The 26,504-nt window shown below is 36.3% G+C and overlaps 1 protein-coding gene across 1 annotated transcript; it reads right to left on the bottom strand.

The window, feature by feature from the left end:
- Positions 1-1,077: 1,077 nt before the first annotated feature.
- LOC123323016 lies at positions 1,078-26,164 on the bottom strand. The gene is made up of 2 exons (XM_044911195.1): positions 25,338-26,164; positions 1,078-3,247 (listed from the first exon to the last, which is right to left on the bottom strand). The coding sequence occupies exons 1-2, from the start codon at positions 26,162-26,164 to the stop codon at positions 1,078-1,080; spliced, it is 2,997 nt and encodes a 998-aa protein (XP_044767130.1).
- Between the last annotated feature and the right edge of the window lie 340 nt (positions 26,165-26,504).

The raw sequence follows: 26,504 nt of genomic DNA on the forward strand, positions 1-26,504 counted from the left end.
GATGAATCAGCATCACTCATTTATTCAATAAAAATTCGAGTATAATAACCACAATTTACATAGATTTTTGTTTCCTTTTCACTCCAAAGTGAAGTGATATTCGATTATTTGCAATTTCGAGTATATAAGAATATATACTTTGACATCAAATGTCAGAAATATTCGAATTTTCGAGACCAGGTTTGTCCTCTCTTCAAAACATAGTTGTTTTGACTTTTCAGGAATCAAGATCAGTGTGTCTCTTTTCTATGAATTGCATATGGTATAAGAGTGAAATCGATGAATTAATTACACATAACTCATTGCAGAGGAATTGTTTCATTATATTCAGTTCTGATTCCACCCTTAGCATATCGCTGCTTCATAGTCTGAAAGTATGGTAAGATTTTCAACATGAAATCAGTCCCTTCCTATGAAACTGAGCTGTCGCTTTTTTTACAATGAGACACTTGCATGTAATTTCACTGAATCTTATCAAATGAACGATATATAGTCCTTTTTATTCAATATATGCCGAAATTTTGGAATCATCCTATTCATCCTAGGCCCAATTTTGATTTTGGAATAATGAAAACAGCATAAAAAAAATGAAAATAACTCGTTGATGAGGGACTACATAATGGAGAAAAATAAAGAATACTAGTATCATTGTTTTCATCTTCTCAAGTGGCGATAATAATAGAATAAAAATTCTATCTCAGACTGCACCGACTAATTATTAAGATGTCTAAAACTCTGGTGTATTCACTGATTCGATTTTGTTTTTAATTTCATGGGCATATGGGATCAGTTTCGTTTTTCCCACTGTAGGTTGCGCTGTTTAGAATTTGACAAACCATTGTCAATTGATATTTGAAAATAATTTGAATACTTTACTACGACTTACGAATATGTTGTATTTATAAGCGATTATTGGTGTGTGAAAATGTATTAGTTTCGAGAAAGGGATGTAGAACATTCATTTATTCAACATGTCGTTCAGTTTTCTGTATGGACAATCAAGAACTACTGCTAAGAATTCGGTGTTGTTGGAATATGAGGCAGAACTCTTTCTTCTTCTTTTCTCTTCTTTCTTTATCAGCCACATCTTGTCCACTCCTGAACGTAGGCCTCCTTCAAATTTCTCCATGCTGTCCTATCTTGTGCTGTTCGAAACCACCCTATACCTGCTTGCTTTTTGATGTCATCGAGCCATCTTTTCTGTGGTCTTCCTGCGCTTCGCCTCGATCTTCTTGGTCGCCAGTGCACCAGTCTATAAGTCCAATGTGTTCTATCTTTCCGCGCCACATGTCCTACCCACTGCCATTTCAGCTCCGCGATCCGCTCTATCACATCTATCACCCTAGTTTTCTGTCGGATATCCTCGTTCCTCTTCCTGTCTCTGAGACTAATCCCGAGCATAACTCGTTCCATTGCTCTTTGCATCACTCTCATTTGATTCGCTGTCTTTTTGGTCATTGCCATCGTCTCCAAACCGTAGGTTGCTACTGGGAGTATACAGGTGTCAAAAGCTCTTCGTTTGAGGTTAATGGGGATGCTTTTATTTTTGAATATGTAATTCATTTTCCCAAACCCTGCCCAGGCCAATCTGATTCTCCTTTTAATTTCTGCCGTCTGGTTTTCTTTACCTATTTTAATCGCATGCCCCAAGTATACATATTCCTTCACGTTTTCCAGTTTCGTGCCATCTACATGTATCGTTTCTTCGGTGTTACTTATTATTTTAGTTTTGGCGATGTTCATCTTCAAACCGATCCTCTTCGAAGCTTCGTTTAGTTGTTTTATCATTTCGCTCAGTTCTTGCATACTACTGCTTATAATGACGATATCGTCGGCAAATCGGAGATGACTCAAATATAATCCGTCGATATTTACTCCTTTTGTTTCCCTCTGTAAGGTTTTAAAATCGTTCTCTAGTGCTAGAGTAAAAAGCTTGGGGGAGATTATATCGCCCTGACGTACACCCCGTTTTACTTCGATCCTATCGGTTTTCAGATCTTCGTTAATTTTGACGTGAAAAGTTGCGTTCTTATATATGGCCTTTATGAGATTTGTGTACCTTGAATCTATTCTAGCATCATCCATAGCTTGTAAGAAGGCCCAGGGTTCAACAGAATCGAACGCTTTGTAAAAATCTACAAATGCCAAATGAAGGGGTATGTTATATTCCGTTGTCTTTTCTATTAATATTCTTATGGCTTGTAGGTGGTCAGTAGTGCTGAAACCTTTGCGGAAACCCGCTTGTTCTGCTGGCTGGTATGCATCCATTTTATTGGTTAGTCTATTGGTTATTATTCTGGTGAGGAGTTTGTACATGTGGGATAATAGGCTTATTGGCCGATAGTTTTCTACATTCCCATTATCCCCTTTTTTGAAAAGCAGGACCATTTCTGCATTTTTCCATGTATCTGGGATGTTGCCTTCAAGTAGACATTTATTTAACAAAATTTGTAAGGATCTCTCAATAACCACTCCTCCCATTTTCAGCATTTCGCATGTAATTCTGTCTTCTCCCGGACTCTTCCTATTTTTCATTTGCCTGAGGGCAGCCTTTATTTCCTGCTTAGATATTTCTGGTATATCTTCGGAGCCTACGTTGCATATAACTTTGTTCGTAGCTCTCGGGTCTGGTCTAGTAGATGTATAAAGGTGAGTGTAAAAACGCTTGATGTGTTCCGCGATCCCTGTCCTGTCCGAGATTATGGTACCCTGCTGATCCTTCATCTTGGTGATTTCGTGCTTGCCTGTGGAGAGTTTTGCCCTTAAAACTCTCATGTTTGAGTTATCCTCTATTGCATTTTCGATCATCTTGGTGTTATAGGATCGGATGTTTTTTCTCACTTCCTTGTGTATTTTCTTATTTAGTTCCTGATAGCCTAATGTATCTCTGGAAGTTCTCTTTCTTTGTTCGATCAGCTGTAAGGTCTCTGGTTGTAATTTAGGGCTCTTCTTCTTTTGCGTTGTCATGCAAATCTTTCTTGTTGCAACGTGTATGTCGTTAGTGATCTTCCTGTTCAGTTCATTTATATCCATTCTACTCAGGGTTTCAGTTGGCTCCAATCTTCTCTCTAGTTCGTTTTGGTAATCTTCCCTTCTGGATTCAAGTTCTTCGGCCGTAGGAAATCTGTTGGTACGAATGAGTTTGCTTCTTTCAGTTTTTAAATTGAATCTGAAGGATGCTCTTACCAGTCTGTGATCACTGCCTGTGTCAAACTGGTTTAGAACTGATACGTCCGTGCATATATTCCTGGAATTTGAAAGTATATAATCGATCTCATTTTTAGTTTTTCCATCAGGGCTTTTCCAAGTCCATTTTCTCTGTTCAGGTTTTTTGAGGCAGAACGCAGAACCAAATCAGATGAACGAACATTCGGGACAGATATTGCTAAGTTTTATGGTAACTTCAGCAATATTTCAAAGGAACTGTATTGGAAATACATAATGTGAATTGTGAACATGTATTGAGAATCAGAAATACATCCATCTATTCGAGTCTGCTCTTCAAATATTCTGCATGAGTAGACAGAGTAGATACAGTGAAAATTCCCTTTCCGTCAACTGTGTTTTATTAAAATCATATTGAATAACCCCCCTCACGAATTCAATTTGTCAAACGGAAATTATCTTGAAGAAGAATAGTAAATACCCCTTCGAACCTTTATTCGATAGTGTTGAAATATTGACAGATTTGTTTTTACAAAGAAAAATAAACTGTAAGTCACAAATAATCCTTAACAGCTGACAAAATGGGCCATTTCATATTTTGCACTCGTTGATCGATATTCGATATATCAACGCAAAACAAAATAAAACGAGAGATCATTGGACTTCCTTTGGCAGAACAAGGATAGAACGAAGCAAATGACATGGTGGCGCCGCCACGAAACTGATCCCATATCCCCGATTCTCTGAAATGTTGATGCTTGCAAAAAGTGACAAGTGCACACACCAGTGTTTTAGACATCTTACTAATTATGAACTGCGGTGGACTCTTAGACAAGGCCAAAAGTTGTTCGAGTAGTGGGGATAACTACGACAAGCTCCCGACAGCGATTCGGTATATAAACCATCGCAGCTTAAGTGTTGCTCAGTGCTTGGGATTGCAGCAGCGCAAACGCTCTACTATTGACCACTTTGATGCTATTCTAGAACAATTGAGTTGGTCGATCGTCCAGTTTGTGTGCTCTCTCCTCGTGTACATTGAATATTTCTAGCGACTCAATCGAAACGCTTCGTTTTCAATATGGCGTCGAAATCTGAAAACTACTCGTACGAAATGTTCGAAGATGGAAATATTATAACCGAGAAGACTTTCCATCTCATTTCATCTATAATAGTAGGCGTTCGGATCGATGCATTATGATATCAGGAGTTGAAAACGCTGGTAGAAGAAGAGTTGAGTTAGGTAGAAATATTTATGAACCAAGAATTACTCCTCAAGATCTCGAAGTTCTGCTCTCTGAGCCATTTTGCTCGATACAAGAACAATATTGAGGAGGGGAATTTCATCACGGACATATCATTTAGTTGACTAGATGATCAAAAAATAGGACGAGGATGAATCAGCATCACTCATTTATTCAATAAAAATTCAAGTAAAATAACCACAATTTGCATAATTTTTTGTTTCCTTTTCACTCCAAAGTGAAGTGATATTCGATTATTTGCAATTTCGAGTATATAAGAATATATACTTTGACATCAAATGTCAGAAATATTCGAATTTTCGAGACCACTGCTATTCTCCAGGTTTGTCCTCTCTTCAAAACATAGTTGTTTTGACTTTTCAGGAATCAAGATCAGAGTGTCTCTTTTCTATGAATTACATATGGTATAAGAGTGAAATCGATGAATTAATTACACATAACTCATTGCAGAGGAATTGTTTCATTATATTCAGTTCTGATTCCAACCTTTGCATATCGCTGCTTGATAGTCTGAAAGTATGGTAAGATTTTCAACATGAAATCAGTCCCTTCCTATGAAACTGAGCTGTCGCTTTTTTACAATGAGACACTTGCTTGTAATTTCACTGAATCTTATCAAATGAACGATATATAGTCCTTTTTATTCAATATATGCCGAAATTTTGGAATCATCCTATTCATCCTAGGCCCAATTTTGATTTTGGAATAATGAAAACAGCATAGAAAAAATGAAAATAACTCGTTGATGAGGAACTACATAATGGAGAAAAATGAAGAATACTAGTATCATTGTTTTCATCTTCTCAAGTGGCGATAATAATAGAATAAAAATTCTATTTCAGACTGCACCGACTAATTATGAACTGCGGTGGACTCTTAGACAAGGCCAAAAGTTGTTCGAGTAGTGGGGATAACTACGACAAGCTCCCGACAGCGATTCGGTATATAAACCATCGCAGCTTAAGTGTTACTCAGTGCTTGGGATTGCAGCAGCGCAAACGCTCTACTATTGATCACTTTGATGCTATTCTAGAACAATTGAGTTGGTCGATCGTCCAGTTTGTGTGCTCTCTCCTCGTGTACATTGGATATTTCTAGCGACTCAATCAAAACGCTTCGTTTTCAATATGGCGTCGAAATCTGAAAACTACTCGTACGAAATGTTCGAAGATGGAAATATTATAACCGAGAAGACTTTCCATCTCATTTCATCTAGTAGGCGTTCGGATCGATGCATTATGATAGCAGGAGTTGAAAACGCTGGTAGAAGAAGAGTTGAGTTAGGTAGAAATATTTATGAACCAAGAATTACTCCTCAAGATCTCGAAGTTCTGCTTTCTGAGCCATTTTGCTCGATACAAGAACAATATTGAGAAGGGGAATTTCATCACGGACATATCATTTAGTTGACTAGATGATCAAAAAATTGGACGAGGAAGAATCACCATCACTCATTTATTCAATAAAAATTCAAGTATAATAACCACAATTTGCATAGATTTTTGTTTCCTTTTCACTCCAAAGTGAAGTGATATTCAATTATTTGCAATTTCGAGTATATAAGAATATATACTTTGACATCAAATGTCAGAAATATTCGAATTTTCGAGACCACTGCTATTCTCCAGGTTTGTCCTCTCTTCAAAACATTGTTGTTTTGACTTTTCAGGAATCAAGATCAGAGTGTCTCTTTTCTATGAATTGCATATGGTATAAGAGTGAAATCGATGAACTAATTACACATAACTCATTGCAGAGGAATTGTTTCATTAGATTCAGTTCTGATTCCACCCTTAGCATATCGCTGCTTCATAGTCTGAAAGTATGATAAGATTTTCAACATGAAATCAGTCCCTTCCTATGAAACTGAGCTGTCGCTTTTTTACAATGAGACATTTGCATGTAATTTCACTGAATCTTATCAAATGAACGATATATAGTCCTTTTTATTCAATATATGCCGAAATTTTGGAATCATCCTATTCATCCTAGGCCCAATTTTGATTTTGGAATAATGAAAACAGCATAGAAAAAATGAAAATAACTCGTTGATGAGGGACTACATAATGGAGAAAAATAAAGAATACTAGTATCATTGTTTTCATCTTCTCAAGTGGCGATAATAATAGAATAAAAATTCTATCTCAGACTGCACCGACTAATTATGAACTGCGGTGGACTCTTAGACAAGGCCAAAAGTTGTTCGAGTAGTGGGGATAACTACGACAAGCTCCCGACAGCGATTCGGTATATAAACCATCGCAGCTTAAGTGTTGCTCAGTGCTTGGGATTGCAGCAGCGCAAACGCTCTACTATTGACCACTTTGATGCTATTCTAGAACAATTGAGTTGGTCGATCGTCCAGTTTGTGTGCTCTCTCCTCGTGTACATTGGATATTTCTAGCGACTCAATCAAAACGCTTCGTTTTAAATATGGCGTCGAAATCTGAAAACTACTCGTACGAAATGTTCGAAGATGGAAATATTATAACCGAGAAGACTTTCCATCTCATTTCATCTAGTAGGCGTTCGGATCGATGCATTATGATATCAGGAGTTGAAAACGCTGGTAGAAGAAGAGTTGAGTTAGGTAGAAATATTTATGAACCAAGAATTACTCCTCAAGATCTCGAAGTTCTGCTCTCTGAGCCATTTTGCTCGATACAAGAACAATATTGAGGAGGGGAATTTCATCACGGACATATCATTTAGTTGACTAGATGATCAAAAAATTGGACGAGGATGAATCACCATCACTCATTTATTCAATAAAAATTCAAGTATAATAACCACAATTTGCATAGATTTTTGTTTCCTTTTCACTCCAAAGTGAAGTGATATTCGATTATTTGCAATTTCGAGTATATAAGAATATATACTTTGACATCAAATGTCAGAAATATTCGAATTTTCGAGACCACTGCTATTCTCCAGGTTTGTCCCCTCTTCAAAACATAGTTGTTTTGACTTTTCAGGAATCGAGATCAGAGTGTCTCTTTTCTATGAATTGCATATGGTATAAGAGTGAAATCGATGAATTAATTACACATAACCCATTGCAGAGGAATTGTTTCATTATATTCAGTTCTGATTCCACCCTTAGCATATCGCTGCTTGATAGTCTGAAAGTATGGTAAGATTTTCAACATGAAATCAGTCCCTTCCTATGAAACTGAGCTGTCGCTTTTTTACAATGAGACACTTGCATGTAATTTCACTGAATCTTATCAAATGAACGATATATAGTCCTTATTCAATATATGCCGAAATTTTGGAATCATCCTATTCATCTTAGGCCCAATTTTGATTTTGGAATAATGAAAACAGCATAGAAAAAATGAAAATAACTCGTTGATGAGGAACTACATAATGGAGAAAAATAAAGAATACTAGTATCATTGTTTTCATCTTCTCAAGTGGCGATAATAATAGAATAAAAATTCTATCTCAGACTGCAACGACTAATTATGAACTGCGGTGGACTCTTAGACAAGGCCAAAAGTTGTTCGAGTAGTGGGGATAACTACGACAAGCTCCCGACAGCGATTCGGTATATAAACCATCGCAGCTTAAGTGTTGCTCAGTGCTTGGGATTGCAGCAGCGCAAACGCTCTACTATTGACCACTTTGATGCTATTCTAGAACAATTGAGTTGGTCGATCGTCCAGTTTGTGTGCTCTCTCCTCGTGTACATTGGATATTTCTAGCGACTCAATCAAAACGCTTCGTTTTCAATATGGCGTCGAAATCTGAAAACTACTCGTACGAAATGTTCGAAGATGGAAATATTATAACCGAGAAGACTTTCCATCTCATTTCATCTAGTAGGCGTTCGGATCGATGCATTATGATATCAGGAGTTGAAAACGCTGGTAAAAGAAGAGTTGAGTTAGGTAGAAATATTTATGAACCAAGAATTACTCCTCAAGATCTCGAAGTTCTGCTCTCTGAGCCATTTTGCTCGATACAAGAACAATATTGAGGAGGGGAATTTCTTCACGGACATATCATTTAGTTGACTAGATGATCAAAAAATAGGACGAGGATGAATCAGCATCACTCATTTATTCAATAAAAATTCAAGTATAATAACCACAATTTGCATAATTTTTTGTTTCCTTTTCACTCCAAAGTGAAGTGATATTCGATTATTTGCAATTTCGAGTATATAAGAATATATACTTTGACATCAAATGTCAGAAATATTCGAATTTTCGAGACCACTGCTATTCTCCAGGTTTGTCCTCTCTTCAAAACATAGTTGTTTTGACTTTTCAGGAATCAAGATCAGAGTGTCTCTTTTCCATGAATTACATATGGTATAAGAGTGAAATCGATGAATTAATTACACATAACTCATTGCAGAGGAATTGTTTCATTATATTCAGTTCTGATTCCAACCTTAGCATATCGCTGCTTGATAGTCTGAAAGTATGGTAAGATTTTCAACATGAAATCAGTCCCTTCCTATGAAACTGAGCTGTCGCTTTTTTACAATGAGACACTTGCATGTAATTTCACTGAATCTTATCAAATGAACGATATATAGTCCTTTTAATTCAATATATGCCGAAATTTTGGAATCATCCTATTCATCCTAGGCCCAATTTTGATTTTGGAATAATGAAAACAGCATAGAAAAAATGAAAATAACTCGTTGATGAGGGAATACATAATGGAGAAAAATAAAGAATACTAGTATCATTGTTTTCATCTTCTCAAGTGGCGATAATAATAGAATAAAAATTCTATCTCAGACTGCACCGACTAATTATGAACTGCGGTGGACTCTTAGACAAGGCCAAAAGTTGTTCGAGTAGTGGGGATAACTACGACAAGCTCCCGACAGCGATTTGGTATATAAACTATCGCAGCTTAAGTGTTGCTCAGTGCTTGGGATTGCAGCAGCGCAAACGCTCTACTATTGACCACTTTGATGCTATTCTAGAACAATTGAGTTGGTCGATCGTCCAGTTTGTGTGCTCTCTAGTCGTGTACATTGGATATTTCTAGCGACTCAATGAAAACGCTTCGTTTTCAATATGGCGTCGAAATCTGAAAACTACTCGTACGAAATGTTCGAAGATGGAAATATTATAACCGAGAAGACTTTCCATCTCATTTCATCTAGTAGGCGTTCGGATCGATGCATTATGATATCAGGAGTTGAAAACGCTGGTAGAAGAAGAGTTGAGTTAGGTAGAAATATTTATGAACCAAGAATTACTCCTCAAGATCTCGAAGTTCTGCTCTCTGAGCCATTTTGCTCGATACAAGAACAATATTGAGGAGGGGAATTTCATCACGGACATATCATTTAGTTGACTAGATGATCAAAAAATTGGTACTAGTATCATTGTTTTCATCTTCTCAAGTGGCGATAATAATAGAATAAAAATTCTATCTCAGACTGCACCGACTAATTATGAACTGCGGTGGACTCTTAGACAAGGCCAAAAGTTGTTCGAGTAGTGGGGATAACTACGACAAGCTCCCGACAGCGATTCGGTATATAAACCATCGCAGCTTAAGTGTTGCTCAGTGCTTGGGATTGCAGCAGCGCAAACGCTCTACTATTGACCACTTTGATGCTATTCTAGAACAATTGAGTTGGTCGATCGTCCAGTTTGTGTGCTCTCTTCTCGTGTACATTGGATATTTCTAGCGACTCAATCAAAACGCTTCGTTTTCAATATGGCGTCGAAATCTGAAAACTACTCGTACGAAATGTTCGAAGATGGAAATATTATAACCGAGAAGACTTTCCATCTCATTTCATCTAGTAGGCGTTCGGATCGATGCATTATGATATCAGAAGTTGAAACCGCTGGTAGAAGAAGAGTTGAGTTAGGTAGAAATATTTATGAACCAAGAATTACTCCTCAAGATCTCGAAGTTCTGCTCTCTGAGCCATTTTGCTCGATACAAGAACAATATTGAGGAGGGGAATTTCATCACGGACTTATCATTTAGTTGACTAGATGATCAAAAAATAGGACGAGGATGAATCAGCATCACTCATTTATTCAATAAAAATTCAAGTAAAATAACCACAATTTGCATAGATTTTTGTTTCCTTTTCACTCCAAAGTGAAGTGATATTCGATTATTTGCAATTTCGAGTATATAAGAATATATACTTTGACATCAAATGTCAGAAATATTCGAATTTTCGATACCACTGCTATTCTCCAGGTTTGTCCTCTCTTCAAAACATAGTTGTTTTGACTTTTCAGGAATCAAGATCAGAGTGTCTCTTTTCTATGAATTGCATATGGTATAAGAGTGAAATCGATGAATTAATTACATATAACTCATTGCAGAGGAATTGTTTCATTAGATTCAGTTCTGATTCCACCCTTAGCATATCGCTGCTTGATAGTCTGAAAGTATGGTAAGATTTTCAACATGAAATCAGTCCCTTCCTATGAAACTGAGCTGTCGCTTTTTTACAATGAGACATTTGCATGTAATTTCACTGAATCTTATCGAATGAACGATATATAGTCCTTTTTATTCAATATATGCCGAAATTTTGGAATCCTCCTATTCATCCTAGGCCCAATTTTGATTTTGGAATAATGAAAACAGCATAGAAAAAATGAAAATAACTCGTTGATGAGGGACTACATAATGGAGAAAAAATGAAGAATACTAGTATCATTGTTTTCATCTTCTCAAAAGGCGATTATAATAGAATAAAAATTCTATCTCAGACTGCACCGACTAATTATGAACTGCGGTGGACTCTTAGACAAGGCCAAAAGTTGTTCGAGTAGTGGGGATAACTACGACAAGCTCCCGACAGCGATTCGGTATATAAACCATCGCAGCTTAAGTGTTGCTCAGTGCTTGGGATTGCAGCAGCGCAAACGCTCTACTATTGACCACTTTGATGCTATTCTAGAACAATTGAGTTGGTCGATCGTCCAGTTTGTGTGCTCTCTCCTCGTATACATTGGATATTTCTAGCGACTCAATCAAAACGCTTCGTTTTCAATATGGCGTCGAAATCTGAAAACTACTCGTACGAAATGTTCGAAGATGGAAATATTATAACCGAGAAGACTTTCCATCTCATTTCATCTAGTAAGCGTTCGGATCGATGCATTATGATATCAGGAGTTGAAAACGCTGGTAGAAGAGTTGAGTTAGGTAGAAATATTTATGAACCAAGAATTACTCCTCAAGATCTCCAAGTTCTGCTCTCTGAGCCATTTTGCTCGATACAAGAACAATATTGAGGAGGGGAATTTCATCACGGACTTATCATTTAGTTGACTAGATGATCAAAAAATAGGACGAGAATGAATCAGCATCACTCATTTATTCAATAAAAATTCAAATATAATAACCACAATTTGCATAGATTTTTGTTTCCTTTTCACCCCAAAGTGAAGTGATATTCGATTATTTGCAATTTCGAGTATATAAGAATATATACTTTGACATCAAATGTCAGAATTATTCGAATTTTCGAGACCACTGCTATTCTCCAGGTTTGTCCTCTCTTCAAAACATAGTTGTTTTGACTTTTCAGGAATCAAGATCAGAGTGTCTCTTTTTTATGAATTTAATGGTATAAGAGTGAAATCGATGAATTAATTACACATAACCCATTGCAGAGGAATTGTTTCATTATATTCAGTTCTGATTCCACACTTAGCATATCGCTGCTTGATAGTCTGAAAGTATGGTAAGATTTTCAACATGAAATCAGTCCCTTCCTATGAAACTGAGCTGTCGCTTTTTTACAATGAGACACTTGCATGTAATTTCACTGAATCTTATCAAATGAACGATATATAGTCCTTTTTATTCAATATATGCCGAAATTTTGGAATCATCCTATTCATCTTAGGCCCAATTTTGATTTTGGAATAATGAAAACAGCATAGAAAAAATGAAAATAACTCGTTGATGAGGGAATACATAATGGAGAAAAATAAAGAATACTAGTATCATTGTTTTCATCTTCTCAAGTGGCGATAATAATAGAATAAAAATTCTATCTCAGACTGCACCGACTAATTATGAACTGCGGGGGACTCTTAGACAAGGCCAAAAGTTGTTCGAGTAGTGGGGATAACTACGACAAGCTCCCGACAGCGATTCGGTATATAAACCATCGCAGCTTAAGTGTTGCTCAGTGCTTGGGATTGCAGCAGCGCAAACGCTCTACTATTGACCACTTTGATGCTATTCTAGAACAATTGAGTTGGTCGATCGTCCAGTTTGTGTGCTCTCTCCTCCTGTACATTGGATATTTCTAGCGACTCAATCAAAACGCTTCATTTTCAATATGGTGTCGAAATCTGAAAACTACTCGTACGAAATGTTCGAAGATGGAAATATTATAACCGAGAAGACTTTCCATCTCATTTCATCTAGTAGGCGTTCGGATCGATGCATTATGATATCAGGAGTTGAAAACGCTGGTAGAAGAAGAGTTGAGTTAGGTAGAAATATTTATGAACCAAGAATTACTCCTCAAGATCTCGAAGTTCTGCTCTCTGAGCCATTTTGCTCGATACAAGAACAATATTGAGGAGGGAAATTTCATCACGGACATATCATTTAGTTGACTAGATGATCAAAAAATATGACGAGGATGAATCAGCATCACTCATTTATTCAATAAAAATTCAAGTATAATAACCACAATTTGCATAGATTTTTGTTTCCTTTTCACTCCAAAGTGAAGTGATATTCGATTATTTGCAATTTCTAGTATATAAGAATATATACTTTGACATCAAATGTCAGAATTATTCGAATTTTCGAGACCACTGCTATTCTCCAGGTTTGTCCTCTCTTCAAAACATTGTTGTTTTGACTTTTCAGGAATCAAGATCAGAGTGTCTCTTTTCTATGAATTGCATATGGTATAAGAGTGAAATCGATGAATTAATTACACATAACTCATTGCAGAGGAATTGTTTCATTAGATTCAGTTCTGATTCCACCCTTAGCATATCGCTGCTTGATAGTCTGAAAGTATGGTAAGATTTTCAACATGAAATCAGTCCCTTCCTATGAAACTGAGCTGTCGCTTTTTTACAATGAGACACTTGCATGTAATTTCACTGAATCTTATCGAATGAACGATATATAGTCCTTCTTATTCAATATATGCCGAAATTTTGGAATCATCCTATTCATCCTAGGCCCAATTTTGATTTTGGAATAATGAAAACAGCATAGAAAAAATGAAAATTACTCGTTGATGAGGGACTACATAATGGAGAAAAATAAAGAATACTAGTATCATTGTTTTCATCTTCTCAAGTGGCGATAATAATAGAATAAAAATTCTATCTCAGACTGCACCGACTAATTATGAACTGCGGTGGACTCTTAGACAAGGCCAAAAGTTGTTAGAGTAGTGGGGATAACTACGACAAGCTCCCGACAGCGATTCGGTATATAAACCATCGCAGCTTAAGTGTTGCTCAGTGCTTGGTATTGCAGCAGCGCAAACGCTCTACTATTGACCACTTTGATGCTATTCTAGAACAATTGAGTTGGTCGATCGTCCAGTTTGTGTGCTCTCTCCTCGTATACATTGGATATTTCTAGCGACTCAATCAAAACGCTTCGTTTTCAATATGGCGTCGAAATCTGAAAACTACTCGTACGAAATGTTCGAAGATGGAAATATTATAACCGAGAAGACTTTCCATCTCATTTCATCTAGTAAGCGTTCGGATCGATGCATTATGATATCAGGAGTTGAAAACGCTGGTAGAAGAAGAGTTGAGTTAGGTAGAAATATTTATGAACCAAGAATTAATCCTCAAGATCTCGAAGTTCTGCTCTCTGAGCCATTTTGCTCGATACAAGTACAATATTGAGGAGGGGAATTTCATCACGGACATATCATTTAGTTGACTAGATGATCAAAAAATTGGACGAGGATGAATCAGCATCACTCATTTATTCAATAAAAATTCAAGTATAATAACCACAATTTGCATAGATTTTTGTTTCCTTTTCACTCCAAAGTGAAGTGATATTCGATTTTTTGCAATTTCGAGTATATAAGAATATATACTTTGACATCAAATGTCAGAATTATTCGAATTTTCGAGACCACTGCTATTCTCCAGGTTTGTCCTCTCTTCAAAACATAGTTATTTTGACTTTTCAGGAATCGAGATCAGAGTGTCTCTTTTCTATGAATTGCATATGGTATAAGAGTGAAATCGATGAATTAATTACACATAACCCATTGCAGAGGAATTGTTTCATTATATTCAGTTCTGATTCCACCCTTAGCATATCGCTGCTTGATAGTCTGAAAGTATGGTGAGATTTTCAACATGAAATCAGTCCCTTCCTATGAAACTGAGCTGTCGCTTTTTTACAATGAGACACTTGCATGTAATTTCACTGAATCTTATCAAATGAACGATATATAGTCCTTATTCAATATATGCCGAAATTTTGGAATCATCCTATTCATCTTAGGCCCAATTTTGATTTTGGAATAATGAAAACAGCATAGAAAAAATGAAAATAACTCGTTGATGAGGAACTACATAATGGAGAAAAATAAAGAATACTAGTATCATTGTTTTCATCTTCTCAAGTGGCGATAATAATAGAATAAAAATTCTATCTCAGACTGCACCGACTAATTATGAACTGCGGTGGACTCTTAGACAAGGCCAAAAGTTGTTCGAGTAGTGGGCATAACTACGACAAGCTCCCGACAGCGATTCGGTATATAAACCATCGCAGCTTAAGTGTTGCTCAGTGCTTGGGATTGCAGCAGCGCAAACGCTCTACTATTGACCACTTTGATGCTATTCTAGAACAATTGAGTTGGTCGATCGTCCAGTTTGTGTGCTCTCTTCTCGTGTACATTGGATATTTCTAGCGACTCAATCAAAACGCTTCGTTTTCAATATGGCGTCGAAATCTGAAAACTACTCGTACGAAATGTTCGAAGATGGAAATATTATAACCGAGAAGACTTTCCATCTCATTTCATCTAGTAGGCGTTCGGATCGATGCATTATGATATCAGGAGTTGAAAACGCTGGTAGAAGAAGAGTTGAGTTAGGTAGAAATATTTATGAACCAAGAATTACTCCTCAAGATCTCGAAGTTCTGCTCTCTGAGCCATTTTGCTCGATACAAGAACAATATTGAGGAGGGAAATTTCATCACGGACATATCATTTAGTTGACTAGATGATCAAAAAATATGACGAGGATGAATCAGCATCACTCATTTATTCAATAAAAATTCAAGTATAATAACCACAATTTGCATAGATTTTTGTTTCCTTTTCACTCCAAAGTGAAGTGATATTCGATTATTTGCAATTTCGAGTATATAAAAATATATACTTTGACATCAAATGTCAGAAATATTCGAATTTTTGAGACCAGGTTTGTCCTCTCTTCAAAACATAGTTGTTTTGACTTTTCAGGAATCAAGATCAGTGTGTCTCTTTTCTATGAATTGCATATGGTATAAGAGTGAAATCGATGAATTAATTACACATAACTCATTGCAGAGGAATTGTTTCATTATATTCAGTTCTGATTCCACCCTTAGCATATCGCTGCTTGATAGTCTGAAAGTATGGTAAGATTTTCAACATGAAATCAGTCCCTTCCTATGAAACTGAGCTGTCGCTTTTTTACAATGAGACACTTGCATGTAATTTCACTGAATCTTATCGAATGAACGATATATAGTCCTTCTTATTCAATATATGCCGAAATTTTGGAATCATCCTATTCATCCTAGGCCCAATTTTGATTTTGGAATAATGAAAACAGCATAGAAAAAATGAAAATTACTCGTTGATGAGGGACTACATAATGGAGAAAAATAAAGAATACTAGTATCATTGTTTTCATCTTCTCAAGTGGCGATAATAATAGAATAAAAATTCTATCTCAGACTGCACCGACTAATTATGAACTGCGGTGGACTCTTAGACAAGGCCAAAAGTTGTTAGAGTAGTGGGGATAACTACGACAAGCTCCCGACAGCGATTCGGTATATAAACCATCGCAGCTTAAGTCTTGCTCAGTGCTTGGTATTGCAGCAGCGCAAACGCTCTACTATTGACCACTTTGATGCTATTCTAGAACAATTGAGTTGGTCGATCGTCCAGTTTGTGTGCTCTCTCCTCGTGTACATTGGATATTTCTAGCGACTCAATCAAAACGCTTCGTTTTCAATATGGCGTCGAAATCTGAAAACTACTCGTACGAAATGTTCGAAGATGGAAATATTATAACCGAGAAGACTTTCCATCTCATTTCATCTAGTAAGCGTTCGGATCGATGCATTATGATATCAGGAGTTGAAAACGCTGGTAGAAGAAGAGTTGAGTTAGGTAGAAATATTTATGAACCAAGAATTAATCCTCAAGATCTCGAAGTTCTGCTCTCTGAGCCATTTTGCTCGATACAAGAACAATATTGAGGAGGGGAATTTCATCACGGACTTATCATTTAGTTGACTAGATGATCAAAAAATAGGACGAGGATGAATCAGCATCACTCATTTATTCAATTAAAATTCAAATATAATAACCACAATTTGCATAGATTTTTGTTTCCTTTTCACCCCAAAGTGAAGTGATATTCGATTATTTGCAATTTCGAGTATATAAGAATATATACTTTGACATCAAATGTCAGAAATATTCGAATTTTCGAGGCGACTGCTATTCTCCAGGTTTGTCCTCTCTTCAAAACATAGTTGTTTTGACTTTTCAGGAATCAAGATCAGAGTGTCTCTTTTCTATGAATTGCATATGGTATAAGAGTGAAATCGATGAATTAATTACATATAACTCATTGCAGAGGAATTGTTTCATTAGATTCAGTTCTGATTCCACCCTTAGCATATCGCTGCTTGATAGTCTGAAAGTATGGTAAGATTTTCAACATGAAATCAGTCCCTTCCTATGAAACTGAGCTGTCGCTTTTTTACAATGAGACATTTGCATGTAATTTCACTGAATCTTATCAAATGAACGATATATAGTCCTTTTTATTCAATATATGCCGAAATTTTGGAATCATCCTATTCATCCTAGGCCCAATTTTGATTTTGGAATAATGAAAACAGCATAGAAAAAATGAAAATAACTCGTTGATGAGGGACTACATAATGGAGAAAAAATGAAGAATACTAGTATCATTGTTTTCATCTTCTCAAGTGGCGATTATAATAGAATAAAAATTCTATCTCAGACTGCACCGACTGATTATGAACTGCGGTGGACTCTTAGACAAGGCCAAAAGTTGTTCGAGTAGTGGGGATAACTACGACAAGCTCCCGACAGCGATTCGGTATATAAACCATCGCAGCTTAAGTGTTGCTCAGTGCTTGGGATTGCAGCAGCGCAAACGCTCTACTATTGACCACTTTGATGCTATTCTAGAACAATTGAGTTGGTCGATCGTCCAGTTTGTGTGCTCTCTCCTCGTGTACATTGGATATTTCTAGCGACTCAATCAAAACGCTTCGTTTTCAATATGGCGTCGAAATCTGAAAACTACTCGTACGAAATGTTCGAAGATGGAAATATTATAACCGAGAAGACTTTCCATCTCATTTCATCTAGTAGGCGTTTGGATCGATGCATTATGATATCAGGAGTTGAAAACGCTGGTAGAAGAAGAGTAGAGTTAGGTAGAAATATTTATGAACCAAGAATTATTCCTCAAGATCTCGAAGTTCTGCTCTCTGAGCCATTTTGCTCGATACAAGAACAATATTGAGGAGGGTAATTTCATCACGGACATATCATTTATTTGACTAGATGATCAAAAAATTGGACGAGGATGAATCACCATCACTCATTTATTCAATAAAAATTCGAGTATAATAACCACAATTTGCATAGATTTTTGTTTCCTTTTCACTCCGAAGTGAAGTGATATTCGATTATTTGCAATTTCGAGTATATAAGAATATATACTTTGACATCAAATGTCAGAATTATTCGAATTTTCGAGACCACTGCTATTCTCCAGGTTTGTCCTCTCTTCAAAACATTGTTGTGTTGACTTTTCAGGAATCAAGATCAGAGTGTCTCTTTTCTATGAATTGCATATGGTATAAGAGTGAAATCGATGAATTAATTACACATAACTCATTGCAGAGGAATTGTTTCATTAGATTCAGTTCTGATTCCACCCTTAGCATATCGCTGCTTCATAGTCTGAAAGTATGGTAAGATTTTCAACATGAAATCAGTCCCTTCCTATGAAACTCAGCTGTCGCTTTTTTACAATGAGACACTTGCATGTAATTTCACTGAATCTTATCAAATGAACGATATATAGTCCTTATTCAATATATGCCGAAATTTTGGAATCATCCTATTCATCCTAGGCCCAATTTTGATTTTGGAATAATGAAAACAGCATAGAAAAAATGAAAATAACTCGTTGATGAGGGACTACATAATGGAGAAAAATAAAGAATACTAGTATCATTGTTTTCATCTTCTCAAGTGGCGATAATAATAGAATAAAAATTCTATCTCAGACTGCACTGACTAATTATGAACTGCGGTGGACTCTTAGACAAGGCCAAAAGTTGTTAGAGTAGTGGGGATAACTACGACAAGCTCCCGACAGCGATTCGGTATATAAACCATCGCAGCTTAAGTGTTGCTCAGTGCTTGGGATTGCAGCAGCGCAAACGCTCTACTATTGACCACTTTGAGATGCTATTCTAGAACAATTGAGTTGGTCGATCGTCCAGTTTGTGTGCTCTCTCCTCGTGTACATTGGATATTTCTAGCGACTCAATCAAAACGCTTCGTTTTCAATATGGCGTCGAAATCTGAAAACTACTCGTACGAAATGTTCGAAGATGGAAATATTATAACCGAGAAGACTTTCCATCTCATTTCATCTAGTAAGCGTTCGGATCGATGCATTATGATATCAGGAGTTGAAAACGCTGGTAGAAGAAGAGTTGAGTTAGGTAGAAATATTTATGAACCAAGAATTACTCCTCAAGATCTCGAAGTTCTGCTCTCTGAGCCATTTTGCTTGATACAAGTACAATATTGAGGAGGGGAATTTCATCACGGACATATCATTTAGTTGACTAGATGATCAAAAAATTGGACGAGGATGAATCAGCATCACTCATTTATTCAATAAAAATTCAAGTATAATGACCACAATTTGCATAGATTTTTGTTTCCTTTTCACTCCAAAGTGAAGTGATATTCGATTATTTGCAATTTCGAGTATATAAGAATATATACTTTGACATCAAATGTCAGAATTATTCGAATTTTCGAGACCACTGCTATTCTCCAGGTTTGTCCTCTCTTCAAAACATAGTTGTTTTGACTTTTCAGGAATCGAGATCAGAGTGTCTCTTTTCTATGAATTGCATATGGTATAAGAGTGAAATCGATGAATTAATTACACATAACCCATTGCAGAGGAATTGTTTCATTATATTCAGTTCTGATTCCACCCTTAGCATATCGCTGCTTGATAGTCTGAAAGTATGGTAAGATTTTCAACATGAAATCAGTCCCTTCCTATGAAACTGAGCTGTCGCTTTTTTACAATGAGACACTTGCATGTAATTTCACTGAATCTTATCAAATGAACGATATATAGTCCTTATTCAATATATGCCGAAATTTTGGAATCATCCTATTCATCTTAGGCCCAATTTTGATTTTGGAATCATGAAAACAGCATAGAAAAAATGAAAATAACTCGTTGATGAGGAACTACATAATGGAGAAAAATAAAGAATACTAGTATCATTGTTTTCATCTTCTCAAGTGGCGATAATAATAGAATAAAAATTCTATCTCAGACTGCACCGACTAATTATGAACTGCGGTGGACTCTTAGACAAGGCCAAAAGTTGTTCGAGTAGTGGGGATAACTACGACAAGCTCCCGACAGCGATTCGGTGCATAAACCATCGCAGCTTAAGTGTTGCTCAGTGCTTGGGATTGCAGCAGCGCAAACGCTGTACTATTGACCACTTTGATGCTATTCTAGAACAATTGAGTTGGTCGATCGTCCAGTTTGTGTGCTCTCTTCTCGTGTACATTGGATATTTCTAGCGACTCAATCAAAACGCTTCGTTTTCAATATGGCGTCGAAATCTGAAAACTACTCGTACGAAATGTTCGAAGATGGAAATATTATAACCGAGAAGACTTTCCATCTCATTTCATCTAGTAGGCGTTCGGATCGATGCATTATGATATCAGGAGTTGAAAACGCTGGTAGAAGAAGAGTTGAGTTAGGTAGAAATATTTATGAACCAAGAATTACTCCTCAAGATCTCGAAGTTCTGCTCTCTGAGCCATTTTGCTTGATACAAGAACAATATTGAGGAGGGGAATTTCATCACGGACTTATCATTTAGTTGACTAGATGATCAAAAAATAGGACGAGGATGAATCAGCATCACTCATTTATTCAATAAAAATTCAAGTATAATAACCACAATTTGCATAGATTTCTGTTTCCTTTTCACCCCAAAGTGAAGTGATATTCGATTATTTGCAATTTCGAGTATATAAGAATATATACTTTGACATCAAATGTCAGAAATATTCGAATTTTCGAGACCACTGCTATTCTCCAGGTTTGTCCTCTCTTCAAAACATAGTTGTTTTGACTTTTCAGGAATCAAGATCAGAGTGTCTCTTTTCTATGAATTGCATATGGTATAAGAGTGAAATCGATGAATTAATTACATATAACTCATTGCAGAGGAATTGTTTCATTATATTCAGTTCTGATTCCACCCTTAGCATATCGCTGCTTGATAGTCTGAAAGTATGGTAAGATTTTCAACATGAAATCAGTCCCTTCCTATGAAACTGAGCTGTCGCTTTTTTACAATGAGACACTTGATGTAATTTCACTGAATCTTATCAAATGAACGATATAAAGTCCTTCTTATTCAATATATGCCGAAATTTTGGAATCATCCTATTCATTCTAGGCCCAATTTTGATTTTGGAATAATGAAAACAGCATAGAAAAAATGAAAATAACTCGTTGATGAGGGAATACATAATGGAGAAAAATAAAGAATACTAGTATCATTGTTTTCATCTTCTCAAGTGGCGATAATAATAGAATAAAAATTCTATCTCGGACTGCACCGACTAATTATGAACTGCGGTGGACTCTTAGACAAGGCCAAAAGTTGTTCGAGTAGTGGGGATAACTACGACAAGCTCCCGACAGCGATTCGGTATATAAACCATCGCAGCTTAAGTGTTGCTCAGTGCTTGGGATTGCAGCAGCGCGAACGCTGTACTATTGACCACTTTGATGCTATTCTAGAACAATTGAGTTGGTCGATCGTCCAGTTTGTGTGCTCTTTTCTCGTGTACATTGGATATTTCTAGCGACTCAATCAAAACGCTTCGTTTTCAATATGGCGTCGAAATCTGAAAACTACTCGTACGAAATGTTCGAAGATGGAAATATTATAACCGAGAAGACTTTCCATCTCATTTCATCTAGTAAGCGTTCGGATCGATGCATTATGATATCAGGAGTTGAAAACGCTGGTAGAAGAAGAGTTGAGTTAGGTAGAAATATTTATGAACCAAGAATTACTCCTCAAGATCTCCAAGTTCTGCTCTCTGAGCCATTTTGCTCGATACAAGAACAATATTGAGGAGGGGAATTTCATCACGGACTTATCATTTAGTTGACTAGATGATCAAAACATAGGACGAGAATGAATCAGCATCACTCATTTATTCAATAAAAATTCAAATATAATAACCACAATTTGCATAGATTTTTGTTTCCTTTCCACCCCAAAGTGAAGTGATATTCGATTATTTGCAATTTCGAGTATATAAGAATATATACTTTGACATCAAATGTCAGAAATATTCGAATTTTCGAGACGACTGCTATTCTCCAGGTTTGTCCTCTCTTCAAAACATAGTTGTTTTGACTTTTTTATTCAGTTCTGATTCCACACTTAGCATATCGCTGCTTGATAGTCTGAAAGTATGGTAAGATTTTCAACATGAAATCAGTCCCTTCCTATGAAACTGAGCTGTCGCTTTTTTACAATGAGACACTTGCATGTAATTTCACTGAATCTTATCAAATGAACGATATATAGCCCTTCTTATTCAATATATGCCGAAATTTTGGAATCATCCTATTCATCCTAGGCCCAATTTTGATTTTGGAATAATGAAAACAGCATAGAAAAAATGAAAATAACTCGTTGATGAGGGAATACATAATGGAGAAAAATAAAGAATACTAGTATCATTGTTTTCATCTTCTCAAGTGGCGATAATAATAGAATAAAAATTCTATCTCAGACTGCACTGACTAATTATGAACTGCGGGGGACTCTTAGACAAGGCCAAAAGTTGTTAGAGTAGTGGGGATAACTACGACAAGCTCCCGACAGCGATTCGGTATATAAACCATCGCAGCTTAAGTGTTGCTCAGTGCTTGGTATTGCAGCAGCGCAAACGCTCTACTATTGACCACTTTGATGCTATTCTAGAACAATTGAGTTGGTCGATCGTCCAGTTTGTGTGCTCTCTCCTCGTATACATTGGATATTTCTAGCGACTCAATCAAAACGCTTCGTTTTCAATATGGCGTCGAAATCTGAAAACTACTCGTACGAAATGTTCGAAGATGGAAATATTATAACCGAGAAGACTTTCCATCTCATTTCATCTAGTAAGCGTTCGGATCGATGCATTATGATATCAGGAGTTGAAAACGCTGGTAGAAGAAGAGTTGAGTTAGGTAGAAATATTTATGAACCAAGAATTAATCCTCAAGATCTCGAAGTTCTGCTCTCTGAGCCATTTTGCTCGATGCAAGTACAATATTGAGGAGGGGAATTTCATCACGGACATATCATTTAGTTGACTAGATGATCAAAAAATTGGACGAGGATGAATCAGCATCACTCATTTATTCAATAAAAATTCAAGTATAATAACCACAATTTGCATAGATTTTTGTTTCCTTTTCACTCCAAAGTGAAGTGATATTCGATTATTTGCAATTTCGAGTATATAAGAATATATACTTTGACATCAAATGTCAGAATTATTCGAATTTTCGAGACCACTGCTATTCTCCAGGTTTGTCCTCTCTTCAAAACATAGTTATTTTGACTTTTCAGGAATCGAGATCAGAGTGTCTCTTTTCTATGAATTGCATATGGTATAAGAGTGAAATCGATGAATTAATTACACATAACCCATTGCAGAGGAATTGTTTCATTATATTCAGTTATGATTCCACCCTTAGCATATCGCTGCTTGATAGTCTGAAAGTATGGTGAGATTTTCAACATGAAATCAGTCCCTTCCTATGAAACTGAGCTGTCGCTTTTTTACAATGAGACACTTGCATGTAATTTCACTGAATCTTATCAAATGAACGATATATAGTCCTTATTCAATATATGCCGAAATTTTGGAATCATCCTATTCATCTTAGGCCCAATTTTGATTTTGGAATAATGAAAACAGCATAGAAAAAATGAAAATAACTCGTTGATGAGGAACTACATAATGGAGAAAAATAAAGAATACTAGTATCATTGTTTTCATCTTCTCAAGTGGCGATAATAATAGAATAAAAATTCTATCTCAGACTGCACCGACTAATTATGAACTGCGGTGGACTCTTAGACAAGGCCAAAAGTTGTTCGAGTAGTGGGGATAACTACGACAAGCTCCCGACAGCGATTACTTACTTACTTACTTACTTATTTATTCATACATGTCACAATCATTACTATTACATGTATAAATAGTTGCCATTAAATGATATATGGCTTGTCAAGATGTATATGAAGTATAAATGTACAAAATCAATGAACACATACAATATTGTAAAATAGATTAGCATCCTCGTACATGCATAAAATGTGCAAATAAGGTATGTACACGTATAGGTATGTTAAAACATGTATAAGATAGAAATATGTAAAATCAATGAGTACACATAATATTGTAAAAAAACACATCAACACATCACAACAGATAATCAACATTGTACTGAGAAACAGCCAGTTCAAAACTCGGTCAGGTCATATATCGTTTTTTCCAGGAGGAGAGTTTTTACCGCCCTCGTGAATGCAGGAAGATTTTTATTTTTTATATGACTAGGAAGCTTATTATAAAGCTTCAGACACAGATGGTTTGGACCTTGTTGGGTTCTTTTCATTCTTGTGTATGGGACCGCATAATTATTTTTCCCCCTAGTATCATAATTATGATATTGAGAGTTTTTCGGGAATTTGTCCTTGTGTTGATGAACAAACTTAACGCAGGTGAGTATGAAACAGGATGTGATGGTAAGTATTCCTTCTCTTTTGAATACTTCTCTGCAGCTGTCAGTCCTCTTCATCTGATATATGGTCCTTAGGGCAGTTTTCTGTTTGATAAGGACATTTTGAGCATCTGAGCAATGTCCCCAGAGTAATATACCATATGTTGCCTTATTATGGAAGCTTGAAAAGTATGTCAACTTTGCGGTATTGACGTCGGTTATTTGCCTCATTCTCTTGATCAGAAATATAGATGTTGATAATTTTCTACACAGATTGTCGATATGCTTGCTCCATTTTAGTGATGATTGAAATTCGAGCCCCAGATATAGCAGCGATGAACAAGCTGGTTCTCTGCTCGTGAAAACAAGCTTCTGGGATTTGGCTGCATTCATCAGTAATCCGTTGTTTGAAAACCACCTCTGTGCGTCTGTTTCGCATATTCTTGTTTTCTCATGCAATTCAGATCTATCGTCTGACCTATTGAGAATGACTATATCATCAGCATAGCCATAGCATTTGTTTGATGTTATATTATAGAAAAGGTCATTCACGAATAAGATAAACAAAATTGGGCCCAAAACTGACCCCTGGGGGACGCCACACTTCACCTCTACAAAATCAGATCTCTGTCCATTCCATTTCACTACTTGTCTACGATTGGTCAAATAAGATTGAATAAGTTTGTGAACCAATCCTCTTACACCATAATGTTGTAGTTTCATCAGTAGTATTTCGTGGCAGACGCTATCGAAAGCCTTACTCAAGTCTATGGATATTATTTCTGTTTCTTCCGAAACATTGCATGCCTCCAGTATATTTTCAAAAACGTCCAGCATTGCAGTTATTGTTGACTTGCTCTGTCTAAATCCATGTTGACCTGGGTGAAGCAATGCTTTATTTTCTAAGAAGTCAACCAGACGCTTCTTCAGCGCCATCTCAAATATTTTCGACAACACTGGCAACACTGAAATGGGTCGATAATTTGAGAGGTTTTCTGCATCTCCACTTTTATGGATGGGTGTGACTATTGCAGTTTTGAGTTCTATTGGAAAGATTCCTTGAGTGAAACAGTCATTTATAATTTTGCTTAATGGTGATTTAATATATGGAATTATGCATTTGATGGAATTAACTGTCAAGCCATAATAGTCCTTAGTATTTTTATTTTTCATTTTCTTCACTATATCTACAATTTCATCTTCCGTCACAGGAGAAAGGAACAATGAGTCTGCACAATTTGAACCGACCTTATGAAGCAAACTAGCTGAGCCCCTCAAGGTAGGACTAGCCTTTTCAGCTATTTTCCTTCCTATATCAGTAAGGTATTCATTCACTTCGTCGGCTGTTATAGTGTCATCTGATGAACTTGAATGCTTTTTTGTATGCGTTTGTTGGGCTATTAGCTTCCACATAGCCTTAAGTTTATTTTCAGCTTCTTCTATTCGTTTGGCATTTTTAGCTCTGACAGATTGGGTAATCGCCTCCTTCAGCTTGGTCTTCAGTAGTCTACAGAGTTCTCTACTTTTCTCATCACTCTTAACATAATCAATTGTCTTCGCTGCTGCAAGTTTGCTCTCCAAGTCTTTAATTTGTTTAGTTTTTTTATATACCTTACGTTTCTTTATTTTAATTTTTTTTTCAGGAAAAGAAGAATAGAATACTTTTAACAGTCTTTCATGGAATTTATAATATTGCATCCCCGCGTCTGTATCATACACATGTGTCCAATCCTCTGCCTCAATCCTCCGCATA

Source organism: Coccinella septempunctata, chromosome 1 (assembly GCF_907165205.1).
Source record: "Coccinella septempunctata chromosome 1, icCocSept1.1, whole genome shotgun sequence".
In the NCBI taxonomy this organism is placed as follows: Eukaryota; Metazoa; Arthropoda; class Insecta; order Coleoptera; family Coccinellidae; genus Coccinella; species Coccinella septempunctata.